The following is a 14,385-nucleotide window of genomic DNA, read 5'->3' as shown; positions in this document are numbered from 1 at the left end:
GAGTAGGGCAGCCTTTAGCACCGGACATATTAACTTTCTCCAAAAGATCTTGTACATAAGTAGCTTGGCAAAGATGAAGACCAGTGGTTGTCTTCATTACTTCCACACCAAGAAAAAGACTAACACTCCCAAGATCTTTCAATGAAAAATGAGTATTAAGTTAGAGAAATGACAGTCTTGATGGCTGAACTGGAATTTCCTGTCACTAACATATCATCAACGTATATGAGCAAATAGATTCATAACATCTTCACCTTGGTGTCTGAAAAATAAGGGAGCATCAGCCTTGGATTGAGAAAAACCAAGAGTGATCAAGACTGAATGAACAGTAAAGAACCAGGCCCTAGATGCTTGCTTCAATCCATATATAGCTTTATTTATCTTGCAAACAAGATGAGGGCCTCCTTGTTCAAATCCAGGAGGTTGTTTCATATAAATGTCTTCTTCCAGAGATCCGTTCAAAAAGGCATTATTGACGTCAAGGTGAGTAACTGTCCAACCATGAGAAACAGCAAGACTCAAGATCAACCTAATGGTAGTTAGCTTCACAACTGGACTGAAAGTCTCATTGTAATCAAAACCAGGCTGTTGAGAGAAACCTTGAGCCACTAATCTGGCTTTATGCCTAGCAATACAACCATCAATATGCATCTTTAGTTTAAAAACTCAAGTACATCCAATGAGATTTTTACCGGGTGGAAGAGTAGTGAGAGTCCAAGTACGATTTCTGAGAAGAGCAAGAAATTTCAATAACATAGCAACTTTCCATACAGGAATAAGAATAGCTTCAAGAACACTTCTAGGAAGGAGATCAGGAGATACAGATAATTTTACTCAATAAATTTTATAATGGAGTAAATTATATTAAATATAATTTCACAAATCACACAAAATAAATAATTAATACTAATAATTTATATAAAATAAATTACATATCAATTAACGTTTTGAACTAATTATTTGATAAAACTTTGCATCATTACATCGGGGAGTGATCAATTACTAACTAATTAGCAATCTCAAATTAAGACTAAATCTTAGCCATTAGATTAGAAGATCTGTTGGTTGAAATAATGTCACATGGATTATATTTTTAATTAAGAAAATTAATAAATAAAATTAGAGGGTATTAATGTCAATTTCTTCTCATTAAAATCATCTTAAAACTTTAAATTTACGTAACTCTCTCGATTTAAATTATTTTTTCGCAAAAAATATATCAAATTAAAGATAATTTTATAAGGATTCTAACGAGATATCAATTGCATATGTTCCGACGACGTTCGGATGATGAAATTTGATATTTTTTATTTTATTTTTCGTAAATGTTGATAACCAGATTTTTATCAACAAATACATAAAAAATCTCAATAAAACCATGTAAAAATATCAATAAATATGTGTTGATATTTTCGTGTACTAGTGTTGATATTCTTATGTGTTGATATTTGTAATACACTATGTTGATATAAAAAAACATTCACGAAAATTATCATATGATAACATAATGACGATATTACCCTTTTGTTGATATTTTGTCTACTATTTATTGAGATTCGTAAGATTTAATCTCATCCACTCATTTTAAAATCTAAGAATGGAAATTTGATTTTGATTTTGGATTAGGATGTTATAAGTATTAGAATATGATCCACGTTACATTTATACATATAATAATTAATTAGCCTATACCATTGATTTTTATTTAGTTTAATTAGCCCATCCCATTAATTAGCCCATGCCATTAAATATATTTTAAACCTAATTTACTCTCTCTCCCAGCGCCGTATCTTCTTCTTGCCCTTCTCTCCGCTTCTCTAATTTTTCGCTCTCTGCTCTGCATCTCAAATATCCTCCACACCTTCTTCAACCATCTACAACTCTCCAAAATCACTGCTTCCATTCGAAAATACAAAGGATGAGAGGGCCAATTGCAATTTCCAGGAATTTCAAAAAGTGAAATGCAGTAGCTACAGTACAACTGCATCTTTGTCGTAACACTGTTCCAAAAACGCAAAAAAGGACGATTTGGGATGCGTTTTGGAGTATGATTGGAGGTGTTTTTCACTGCAAATTTCCGTTTTTCAGCATCGTTGGAGATGCCCTAAGACTATCTCCAACCATTTACACCAAACTCAAAACCCAAAAGAATATTTCATATTCCCCTACTTTTTTAACTTTTCAATCTTAACTACATATTTATTTAAATTACACATTCACCCCACAACACTTTGTCAATAATTTTTCAGATATAATTAAATAATTTGATACAATTATTATAATAATATACTATTATATTTATATATATTAAGTATATTATGCGTTCAATAAAAAATACATTAAATATTGTACTATTATTTAATTTATTGTATTATACTATTAAACACTAATATTACAATTCATACTCAATAAAATAACTAAATACTCAATAAATTATTATTTAACCCATGCCATTAATTAGCCCATCTCGTAATTAACTATATTAATACTACTAAACCTACTTTTCTCTCAATCCCATCGCCGTTGTTCCCCATCTATGTAATTTCCCCTTCTCTCCCATCGTCGCTACTCTTCTATCGCCGCTACTCTTCTATGCACGGGCCAAATAATTTTCAAATAAAAAAGATATATTTAAAACTAATTAAATCAAAATAAAGATTATATAGAAAAAATGTAAAACATTATTGCAAATTAAGAATAGAAACTATTTAAATATTGTATTCATAAGATTATAAACAATTAGAAAACATTATAAACAACACCAAAACATATTTCTACTTATACATCTTTCAATCCACTATAATGAAACATTTCATAATAATAATAATAATATTGAATGATATAGATAAAATATCAGTTATTAGGATAGAAACAAAGGGTATGAAGAAAGAAACAGAAATAGAATAGGATATACAAACAGAGAATTGAGAATTACTAAATACCAAAGCAAATAAAGAAAATTATTTGAAAATAAATACATAGTTCATTTTACAATCGTTCAACAAAACATAGGTATTCAATCACGCAAAAACAAAATCATTAGAAACATTTTTTTCAAACCAGTAATTCATTCATTTTGAAAGACTTGTAAAAAACATTAAGAGTAGAATCGCTTCTGCTATTAAAAAAAATGCTCATAAAAACTCTACTTCTATTAACATATTTATAAAAGAAAATAGAAAACATACACTACCAAATGCTATGAATAATGCAATAGTTCAATAGAAGAATTTTAATTTTTGATTATCATAATAATTTTAACAAAGTTTAACGATAGAAAATAGTAGTTATTAACGTAGTAGGGATGTGATCAATTGCTAACTAATTATCAATCCAAAATTGAGACCAATTTTTAACCATTAGATTAGAAGATCTTGTGGTTGATATAATGTGAAGTGTAATATATTTTAAATTTAAATATAATTATCAATTAAATTAAAAAGGTATTAAAAGTAGTAATTATAACTAACTACTTTCTCTCTCCTCAAAATTATCTCAAATATTTAAATTTACGTAGCTCTCTCAATTTAAATTATTTTTTCGCAAAAAATATATTAAATTAAAGATAATTTAATAAGGATTCCAACGAGATCTCAATTGCATATGTTCCGACGATGTTCGGGTGATGAAATTTGATAAATTATATTTCAATTTTCGTACATGTTGATAAGCAGCTTATATCAACAAACGCAACAAAAAATCTCAATATATTGTAGGAAAAATCTCAATATTATGCATGTCCAATCTCAATAAAAATGTGTTGATATTTTCTTGTCCTTGTGTTGATATTCTAATGTCATATTGTTGATATTTGTAATACACAATGTTGAAATACAAAAACACCCACGAAAATTATCATATGATAACATAATGACGATATTACCCTTTTGTTGATATTTTGTCTACTATTTATTGAGATTTGTGAGTTTTAATCTCATCCACTCATTTTAAAATCCAAGGGTGGAGATTTAATCTTGATTTTGGATTAAGGTACTATAAGCATTAGAATAGGACCCTTAAAGTAGTATACCTATAGACATTAAACCTTACGTAAATACAAAAACTAAAAGAATTCAATCCAAATAATAAAAAAAAACCTCCACATTAATAAAAAAGATGACGAAACAAAAGTGCTCTCATCTTCAAGAGATGTGTCAAGTTCATCACGAACAACTTCACTTATAATAATAGGACTTTCAACGGATCAACCAACATCGGCTTAAAAAAAGTATTAGTACATTGAAATTAAATAATATATAATTAAGAGATTACTTCTATTAAAAATGTAGCAAAACCTAAATATTCTTATTAAGTTTTAAAATTTAATATAATAATTCAATTAAAGCATAATAGAATTATAAAGATATACTTCCAAAAAAATGGTACAAAAATAATTTATAGAAGTGCCAACGGATCAACCATCATCGGCCCGTGCATAGCTCGAGGGCCAAATAATTTTCAAATAAAGAAGATATATTTACAACTAATTAAATCAAAATAAAGAATTTATATAAAATATTAAATAAACCAAATTCGAAATATATAATAAAAATAAATATCATAATTAATATAAAAATTAAATACAATCATATAAGAATAGTAGAATGTAAAAAACATTATATAATGGCCCAATAAACATTAAAACATCTACCCAAGAAAAGAATAACATTACACAATAGCCCAAGCCAATTTATGTAAATAGGCCTATAATGCTAAAATAACAGGCCCAAACAATGAGCCCCAAACAAATACTACACTAGCGAGACTTCCACTCCAATCCGCCGGGAATTCCAAACCACCTAATCGCCGACGTCGGCGCCACAAAACTCAGCCAACAAAAACTTATCCACGCCGTTCCAAAGATTTTAGAGCTGAACGACTACCAAATCGAATCTCAAACACTACCGGAGGTCGCCGCCGCATAACCTATTCGATTTCCCCTTCTCCCTTCTCTGTATTTTCGATTTCATCTCCAAATTCTTCACTAAGTTAATCCATGCCAACTCCTTCCCACAGTTAATCCAACGATTTAGACCTAAATGACTACCACTCTCTCTCTTCATCTCAATCGCTTCGCCTCTATCTGTCCACACTATTCCCCTCTCTTCTTCCTCAATAGGTCGCTCACTTGCTCGATTAGCCTGCCCTCTCACAACACCCGCGCCATATTCAGCCCTACTTACCGCAATCCACCTAGGTCCTTTTGTGTTTCAGCCTCTGCTTCTCAAGGTACAATCCCATTCCCTCAAAATCGGCATTTTTGTCTGTTCAACGCGTGTTTAGAACTTCAATTACGAAACTTATAGAGCTCTAATTGTGAAATGCAACTATAGTTCAGGTTTCACCTAATTCGGATACCAAAACATGTTCAAGGCATTGAATTCGTTTCCAGTAACTTCTTTAGAATATGATTTGATGGAACTTTTAGCGTATTATATTAGGTTAAGCTAGTATAAAACAAGTTCAACTCGCAGTCAAGCTGTACTCCTAACTCTGTTGTACTCCTTCAATTCCGCCTTAATAGAGGCGTTTCATTTTCTGCACTCGCTTTGGAAGAATAATAAAGTGGATAAAGAGTAAAGTAAGAGAGAGAATAATGTATAGATGTTCTCTCTCTTACTTATTCTTTCACCACTTTAACTATTTATTACTACCTTCGACTCCAACAGGAGTCACATTTGGTGTGGGCACGTATTTTAAGAAATGTAAAGAATAAACTAGTGGCCTGTGGGTCCCACTTATATATATTAGTTTTATAATAAAATATATGTGGAATAAGTTGGTGGAATGTGAGGCCTACTTACCATTTATGGTAAAAGAAATGTGGCTCTTATTGTGGGATGGAGGTAGAATTATTTTTCCAAAACGAGTGCAGAAAACGAAACGCCTCTATTAACATGGTATGGAGGGAGTATTTATCAAGATTGATATTGTAACTTGGTCTTCTATTTCTAGTGTTTTTTTCACAGCTTTAGTAATGTTTCATTCACAAACTAGGTTGATATTTTGATTCTCTTATCTAAACTTGGATGCAAATTTTATAGTTGAGTTCAGATGTATTTGGAAAAAATGCTTAAGAAGTATTTTTTTCTGTAATGTTATTTGCAGAATCGAATAATCACAGGGATGGATCGGAGGAAATATATGAGGTGATTGTAGTTGGTGGTGGGCATGCAGGATGTGAAGCTGCACTTGCATCTGCTCGTCTAGGAGCAAAAACACTTCTTCTCACTCTGAACATTGACCGAATTGCATGGCAGGTTATTATCAAGTCCCACCTTTTCTGATTGTTGAATATTTATCATCACTTGTTTTTGAACTGATTCGTTGTATCATGTGCTGTCTGCCATTCAATTTTGACTATGTATTCTCAAATGTTAGCTTTGAGATATATATTCCAGTTGAGTTCTTGAATTCAATTAGCATTTATTATTAGTAGTCTGTTTTCAAGAAGTTATGTTGCTTATTATCCCAAAGTGATGTGTCTAAGAATAATGTGACCCATCCACCCAATAATGCAATCGCTCACCCTAGACTCTGACCCATTCCTGACCCACTTGCACAGAATTTAAGTATAATTTTGCAACTTTTTCAGCCTCTACTCTCACCCTACCACTCTGAAAAAATTATTTATACCCTAGGCAATTTTTTTTTCTCTCAATTCATTTTGAAATGGTATATTAGGGGAAGGTTTACTCTTTATTGTTGGACAAAAGTTTTATTATGTGTTAGGTCAACTAATGCAGGTGTAGTTGTGAGGGATACAAACTTCAAAGGCTGTATTTGTCATTTTCAAAGAAGATGAGAAGTCTTGCACTCAAGACTTTGATAATTATTTATTGTTAAAACAAGAATAAACATGGGACAACAAAGAAGATGAGTGACATCTTTGAGCCTGTAGAAAGCCTGAGATATGCAGCTCCTGCAGAGCAGTCAGCGGTATTTATAGTTATAAATAGAGGCACATTAAGATACTTCTTAGGCTTCTGGATTGCATTAACAATAGTGTCCATGCACATTGCATGTAGCTCTAAAACTATTTATGGTTACCAAAAAGATGAGAAAAAATCATTATTAAGGTCAAACAGGCAATTTAACAACGCAGCGCTCTTGGGTGCAATGGTAAGACTAATATAGTTGAATACAGCCCTGATATTAAGGTCAAACAGGTAAATAAACGATGCTGCTGGGTGCAATGGTAAATAAACAAATCATTGTTCATGGTATCTTTTTGAGGGAAAATGATCTTATATGTGCTTGAGATTCACATTATTTTTGCCCTAAGTTGAGTTGAATACAGCCCTGCAATCCAGCTGTTGGTGGACCTGCAAAGTCTCAACTTGTACATGAAGTGGATGCACTTGGTGGTGAAATGGGAAAAGTAGCAGATAGGTAAACAATTGGACCTTTAATATTAGTATTGTTTAACATTAAATTGACCATGATCATTGTGTGATGCTCTTGTTGTACGTGATGTTCAAGTAGAATACAAAACGTGTGTGCGTGTGTTGGTAGTTAGCCTAGTGGTAGAGTAGTTAATGCCTAAGGCCAAAGGTCTCGGGTTCGAGTCCACCGTGACGTTTCCTTTAAATTTATGTTCATTTAACAATTAAAAAAGAATACCAAACGTAAAATGCATATCAGTTGATTGGCATGGCGTTCTTCCACTTCCTTTTAGCTATTCCATACTATTTTGGTTTATGAAGATCGGTGTAAATTGTTTTCTTCTGATTAGTTTGTAAGGGAAATGACTTCCTAATTAGTGTATTATGTTTCATAATTCTTTCGCATTTGGTAACTGTCAAATCCACTTGGAGGAAGGCTGGAAGCCAACAGTTATGTTTTCAAATGCTGAAGTTTCTAGTATACTGAAATGAATGCCTGACATTGAATGAGGAATAAAAGACCTCCGTGTGAAGTTATGAACTTTCGTGATCAGAAATATTTAACAGACTAGTCCATGAGAGAAAATAAATGAGTACTTAGAGCACTGAGGTGTGATTGAGTAGGCATGTTTTATCTGGCTAGTGCCACAACATCATGCACTGAACTAATTGGACATAAGATATACCTGTCTGATGTAATGAGTAATGAATAAGTTTCTTCAATATGATGAGTTGATGACAATAAGAAATAAGATTTATACAGGGTGTTCCTATTTCACATGTGTGTTTCTGATTGGTAGACAATGCTCCCTATCTCTTTTGCAGCTGTTTATTATACGTAAATGAGTGGATATGATGTCTATATTTCAGGTGTTACTTGCAAAAGCGTATATTGAATCTCTCAAAGGGTCCTGCTGTCAGAGCATTACGTGCTCAAACTGATAAACGGGAATATGCTTTTGAAATGAAGAAGATTGTGGAAAGGCAAGTTCATCCATCCTTCCGTGATGAGAGATATCAATGAAGTGCACTTACGAGTAAACTTGACTTATTTCATCTGTGGTTCACTAATTGCGTTGTACTAGATATTGCTTCGTCTGTATGTCATTTACGTTGAAATTTTTGCTGAAGAATTATTATAATGCTGTAATACAAGGGTAGAGCTTCATGTTTGATCTGAGATGTCACTGTTATTTGTTGCTTTCATTGTCTAACTATCGGTTCATATGCTCAGTACTCCTCACCTTTCCATTAGAGAAGCAATGGTGACGGATGTATTGGTGGGGAAGAATGACAGTGTAGAAGGCGTTCTGACATTCTTTGGCATGAAGTTTTATGCACCCTCAGTTGTTCTCACTACTGGCACCTTCATGAGTGGGAAAATCTGGGTTGGCAGAACTTCTATGCCTGCAGGAAGAGCTGGTGAATCAGCTTCACATGGCCTTACAGAAAATCTACAGAAGCTTGGATTTGAGACAGACCGGTTAAAAACTGGAACACCTGCACGGGTAGATTCTCGCACAGTGGATTTCTCCGGAATGGAGCCTCAACATGGAGATGAAGAGGTTATGCAACTAAATTTCATATATAGGTTCAATAGTTTAATGGGATGTAGCTTGAAACTGTTTTTTGGTAAACTGTTTACATTTTATGGCCAATGTGACGTGGGTTCGTACCTAAACTTATACCTTTACACTATAATGCAGTTGGCTTAAGAAAAAGACAGCAACTGCAGAAGACAGATGTAGGCAGTTGGGTTATTCAAATATCTTAGTTCGTTCAGATATTCCTAATTTTGGACCACTGATGTTATATATTGACAAATCTTCCTAGTGTCTTATCTCTAGTTTTATTAATAATGGATTGATGGATTGATATTCAAAATTCTGGTTGCATGTTAGGGTTGAATCACCTACAGGTCTTGTTTACCTGATATTACCATACGTAACTTAGGTTGGCCCCAGACTTCATGGCCACCCAGCTTAATTCTTATGTTGTTAAGTCCAATGCGTAAAAAGTTCAGCTTTTTTTTAATATTTTAAAATTAAGCTATAACTTTGTAATGGTGAATATGGCAATTGATCTGTATGACTCAGCAGTTGAATTTGGACCAAAAATGGTAACTCTAACCACAACGTCATAATAGCTGTTTGTTATATTCTGTCTCTGACTCTGTTGGTTTGAGCTTAATTATCAGCTAAAGCTTCCAAAATCTTATTGGGTGGCTGTGCTTGTAATAGATACCTTAGGTATTTAAAACTCTTTTTAATGATCAACAGGTAAGCTGGTTTAGCTTCGATCCTGATTACCATATTGAAAGGGAACAGATGTGCTGCTATCTGACACGTACTACAAAGGAAACTCATCAATTAATAAAAGATAACTTGCATGAGACCCCAACCTATGGAGGATGGGTGGAAGCTAAGGGACCTCGATACTGCCCCTCTATTGAAGACAAGGTTAGGATGATGTAGATACCTTTTGATGTATCTCTGCCTTCTTTTCTTTGCCATTCAGAAATTGTGTGCATGTTACTTATAGATAAATGTGATACAGAATGCATGAACCTGCGTATTAGATTTTCTTTCATATTGTATCTATAATTCTATATTTTCCTAAAGTTGTTGTGTAACATCTTTCTAGATTGTCAGATTTCAGGACAAGGAGTCTCACCAAATATTTCTAGAACCAGAGGGTCGGACAGTGCCTGAACTGTATGTACAGGTTATTAGGCTTTACCATTGTCTTCCAATTCTTCGTTTTTTTACATACAAGTATATGGGCTTCTTAAACTTCTTAAGAAACGTAAGCAGTAATGTATAGAGACATATAGAAGAAGAGAATATGCTGTATATTCATTATTCACAATGCGAGTCTCCCATATATATAGGGAGTGGAGAGATAGGTTTTCATCTAGGTTAAATCTATTCCTCAAATAACAATTAGGAAATCCTAGATATACTAATGAATTGTAGGAACCAATATATATGATAATGGTTTTCTTTTTTAAGATAAGAAAATGACAGGATCTACTATCGCTTTTTGCATGTCCTTGGAAATTTATTGTAGGTACAAACTCTCCCACTTTGTGACCTATATTTGCCATTATGAACACCAATCGTAAAGAATATTTCTAGTGGAACATCTTTCAGAGAGATGATCCACTAATTGACGGAAGAATAAGTAATTTGACTCATTCACATCCAGATCATGAATGCTTGGAATCCATACTATGCAGGGAGACATTGCTTTTGCAAATTTGAATTGAAGGATGGTATAGAATTGGTCTGTTTTTATCATCATATCCATAGTTAGTGCGTTCATCATAGTTAGCAGTTCCTGCTCCATATCAAGGTCACAATCAATAATTCAATTTGTCACTACTCAGTAGCATTAAACTATATTGACAAGAGTATTGATCAACTGCTAATAGATACGCGTCAGAAAATGATAATGTACCTAGGAACTACTCTCTACTTGTTTAGTCACGCTTTTGTTTTTGCTATTTCTGCAACTTTTTGTTGAACCTGTTTTTTTTGTTTGGAACACTTCTCTATCTTATAGGATACAGTATTCTGGGCAAGTAAAGGTACGGTGTTAGTCACATTTTTTTGTTGGAAAGCAAATTGTTAATCTACGTTTGTACAGCCTTGACAAAAAAGTCATCTTTAAACATAAATTATATCCTTTCTGGACTTTTTGGTGTGTGTACTGACATGTGGGTGGGTTGGGCGATGCTTCTTATCATGCAACCATTGGGCTTATCTTACGCAACCCGAAGTTGATCTATTAGAGATAATCATCATGCCTTCTTACCTAACAGGGATTTTCCACGGGCTTACCGGAGAGACTTCAGCTACCACTGTTGAGGACTTTACCTGGACTTGAAAACTGTTCAATGCTGAGGCCTGCTTACGCTGTGGAGTATGATTACTTGCCAGCACATCAGTGTTTTAGGTCCCTCATGACAAAAAAAATTGAAGGACTATTTTTCTCGGGTCAAATAAATGGTACAACTGGCTACGAAGAAGCTGCTGCGCAGGTATTTTACAACTAATATGATGTTGATGTGCTTGTTCGTCATCTATAAAGTATTATATAATTTTCAGTACCTTATCTGACAGGGCATCATTTCCGGAATAAATGCTGCGAGACATTCAGATGGTAAATCTTTAATTGTCCTGGAGAGAGAAAGCAGTTATATAGGAACTTTGATTGATGATTTGGTGACGAAGGACCTCCGGGAACCGTATCGGGTGTTGACAAGGTAAAGATCTATATCCCATCCACACTCATTTTCTACAGACCACCTCCTTACAAAGAATAAAAATGAATTTATAAGGATGATAATCCCTAAGAACCAGCTTGAGCTCAATATATCAAGCCCTCTATCGTGTAACTAATCTTTCTCATTCATTAGTCATTAACTAACTACCGGAAATAGATTGTTGATTATATAGCCATGCTTCTTCTCCTAACTGAACAACAATCAGTTACTCTAGCTTCAACTGGTCTCTCATTTGCATTCACATCTTTGGGAGAGTGGTATTCGCATGGCTAGCTCTGATACTAATTTTTACTGTTGAATAGTGGAGTAGAATATATTCAATATATTTATTATTTACTTTATTGTTTGAACTATTTATTATTATTTTTTTGCTACAAATTTTCAGCCGCTCTGAACATCGTTTGCTGTTGCGATCTGATAATGCTGATAGCCGCCTCACACCCCTTGGACGAGATATTGGTTTGATAGATGATGTGCGTTGGAAGATCTACCAGGACAAGCAGGCTCGTATCTTGGAAGAGAAAAATCGACTCAAGACTGTCAGAGTTTCAGGTTGGTCTTTATGCTTTTATTCCCGAGTATCCACAGACATTGTATGATGATTGTAAAGTTGATACCTTGTTGAAAAATAGATAAAAGAAGGTCCTCATCTCTTGACAATGACTTGTTTATGCACACACCATTATGTAGAGATCTATCTATCCACAACTCTACATACTTTGTTGTCATTCATGAATCATGATCAATATTTGTTTTGCTGATTGTCTTGAAATTTATACGTGGTTGGAATCTATAGGAGAGGACATTCCGAGAAGCCATAAACAACTTGCTAGATGCAAAACCAAACCACCAGTTCTTGGAATTAATCCTTTCACAACTTACAAAGTCAAACACCTCAGCCAAGAATCTTCCGTTGCATAACTTCTGAATGTTTAAGTAGTAGAAAATTTTGCTAATATTTGTGAAGGGAATGATGACAAATAGTATTTTTAAATTAACTTAAAGGTTATATTCTGTAAAATTGGCGTGGTGGCTATAAATACTGTACCCTTTATGTGTGCTTTCAGGCGGAGATCTTGCTGCTGAAGTCACGGAGGTTTCTTCTCAGCCTGTGAAGGAATCATCTACACTGGAAAGCCTCCTTAAGAAGCCCCACGTGCAATACAAATTGTTTGACAAGCATGGATATGGAAATGCTCTATTATCTAGGATGGAAAAGGAATGCGTAGAGATAGATATTAAGTACGAAGGCTTCATCATACGTCAACAAACCCAACTGCGGCAGGTAGAAAACTGAAGCATGATAAATTATCTTTTAACACTTAGCGGGCTTGTTTCTCTCTGTATTGTCTTTCCCGTGTCAGTGCTTGCATACACGTACCAGGAGATCTTTTATAGTCTATATATTTGATTTCACTGAATTAGAAAATCTGATTTTCTTTTGTTAATTGACTTTGTAGATGGCTCAACAACAGCACAGACGCCTCCCTGAGGACCTCGACTATTATGATATGACAACTTTGTCACATGAAGCACGTGAGAAACTGTCTAAGGTATTTTCCTTATTGATTGTAGTTATGCTATTTCTACCTACAAATTAATAGCTTTCACATTTTTCCCCTGTTCTTCAAGTCACAGACAAATAGGCAGTGAACAGCATAAATTGCTTATTTGCTTTTTCCTTTTTCCTTAATGGTTTTGGGTAGGATATGTATTGATGCTCAAATAAATTGCTTCGTCGATACCACGTAACTAGAATTTTGCACATCCTGCAAGAAGTAGGATTGTTATGATTACAGATTAGATGAAACCAACTATAGAAGTGTGAATGGTTGTTTGTTTTTATCGCCAGATGACTTGTTTCTTCCCCTCCGAATAAAGGATAAACAAGTTGGTCAGCTATCAACACGATTTAACTCATTTTTGACATTTGATATCTCCATTTCTGCAGGTGAGGCCGCAAACAATTGGGCAGGCTAGTAGAGTAGGTGGAGTAAGCCCTGCTGACATCACTGCACTTCTCATAATCCTAGAATCAAACCGGAGGAAGGCTCAGGAACGAACGCAACATCAAATAATCACCTCTACTCTGGCTGGTGAGAAGCAAGAAATGTCGGAGGCACACTAAACTATTCAATGTTAAAATCATAGTATCTTGTAAATGACAAGTCTGGTTTTGATCGGGTAAAAGTTATTCTGGAAGAGCTTTTGCACCTCTGCCTGAGCCAGCTCTGTGCATTTTCATGAGGCCATATTATTTGTATAGTGGTAACGTTTATTTTCTTAGTCACTACATATATTATTTATCGTGTATTTGTTAAAATATGGGATCTTAATTGCCAAGTCCAAAATTTTGAAATCAAAGTGTCAAATCACTCTTATGATTCTATGTATCTATATCTATACATATATAAAAGACGAGTTTTAAGACGTTTTGAATAATTATTTTATGCAAAGGATGTAAATGCTAATTTGCTTCCTTTAGCCATTTCTTTGTTCAGTGTTTTTCTTTGCATGAAAATTATGGAAAAGACGAAGTTGGCGACAAATGTGTAAAGCTGTAGCTTCAAAATATTATAGATAGTCAACAACTTTATTTGTGATTTCTTTATTTGGCGACGAATGTGATTTTTTTATTTGTAAAAAAAAAATATTGTAGCCTAGACGAAAAAATCAAACAAATTAACATGAAGAAAATACTTAGATATGAAA

General features: G+C 33.8%; 1 protein-coding gene across 1 annotated transcript; it reads left to right on the top strand.

The window, feature by feature from the left end:
• The first annotated feature begins 4,773 nt into the window (after positions 1-4,773).
• On the top strand, positions 4,774-13,959 carry LOC125214846 (tRNA uridine 5-carboxymethylaminomethyl modification enzyme MnmG-like). Its single transcript, XM_048116031.1, has 13 exons — positions 4,774-5,229; positions 6,109-6,260; positions 7,301-7,392; positions 8,256-8,369; positions 8,620-8,950; positions 9,665-9,844; positions 10,029-10,109; positions 11,209-11,427; positions 11,510-11,652; positions 12,059-12,225; positions 12,741-12,958; positions 13,134-13,226; positions 13,625-13,959. Exons 1-13 carry the CDS (start codon positions 5,040-5,042, stop codon positions 13,799-13,801), a joined length of 2,157 nt encoding a protein of 718 aa, XP_047971988.1. The 5' UTR covers positions 4,774-5,039; the 3' UTR covers positions 13,802-13,959.
• Positions 13,960-14,385: the final 426 nt, after the last annotated feature.

This window comes from Salvia hispanica, chromosome 3, assembly GCF_023119035.1.
Source record: "Salvia hispanica cultivar TCC Black 2014 chromosome 3, UniMelb_Shisp_WGS_1.0, whole genome shotgun sequence".
Classification (NCBI taxonomy): domain Eukaryota; kingdom Viridiplantae; phylum Streptophyta; class Magnoliopsida; order Lamiales; family Lamiaceae; genus Salvia; species Salvia hispanica.
The sequence above is the reverse complement of the archived record's forward strand: the minus strand, read 5'-3'. Positions and strand labels throughout refer to the sequence as shown.

What these genes read in the sequence shown, in the direction of transcription:
- LOC125214846 (XM_048116031.1), top strand. Translation starts at nt 5,040, where the DNA reads ATGACTACCACTCTCTCTCTTCATCTCAATCGCTTCGCCTCTATCTGT. An exon ending in CCGTATCGGGTGTTGACAAG is followed by an intron (nt 11,653 to 12,058) that starts GTAAAGATCTAT and finishes ACAAATTTTCAG; the next exon opens with CCGCTCTGAACATCGTTTGC. An exon ending in CAAGACTGTCAGAGTTTCAG is followed by an intron (nt 12,226 to 12,740) that starts GTTGGTCTTTAT and finishes GTGTGCTTTCAG; the next exon opens with GCGGAGATCTTGCTGCTGAA.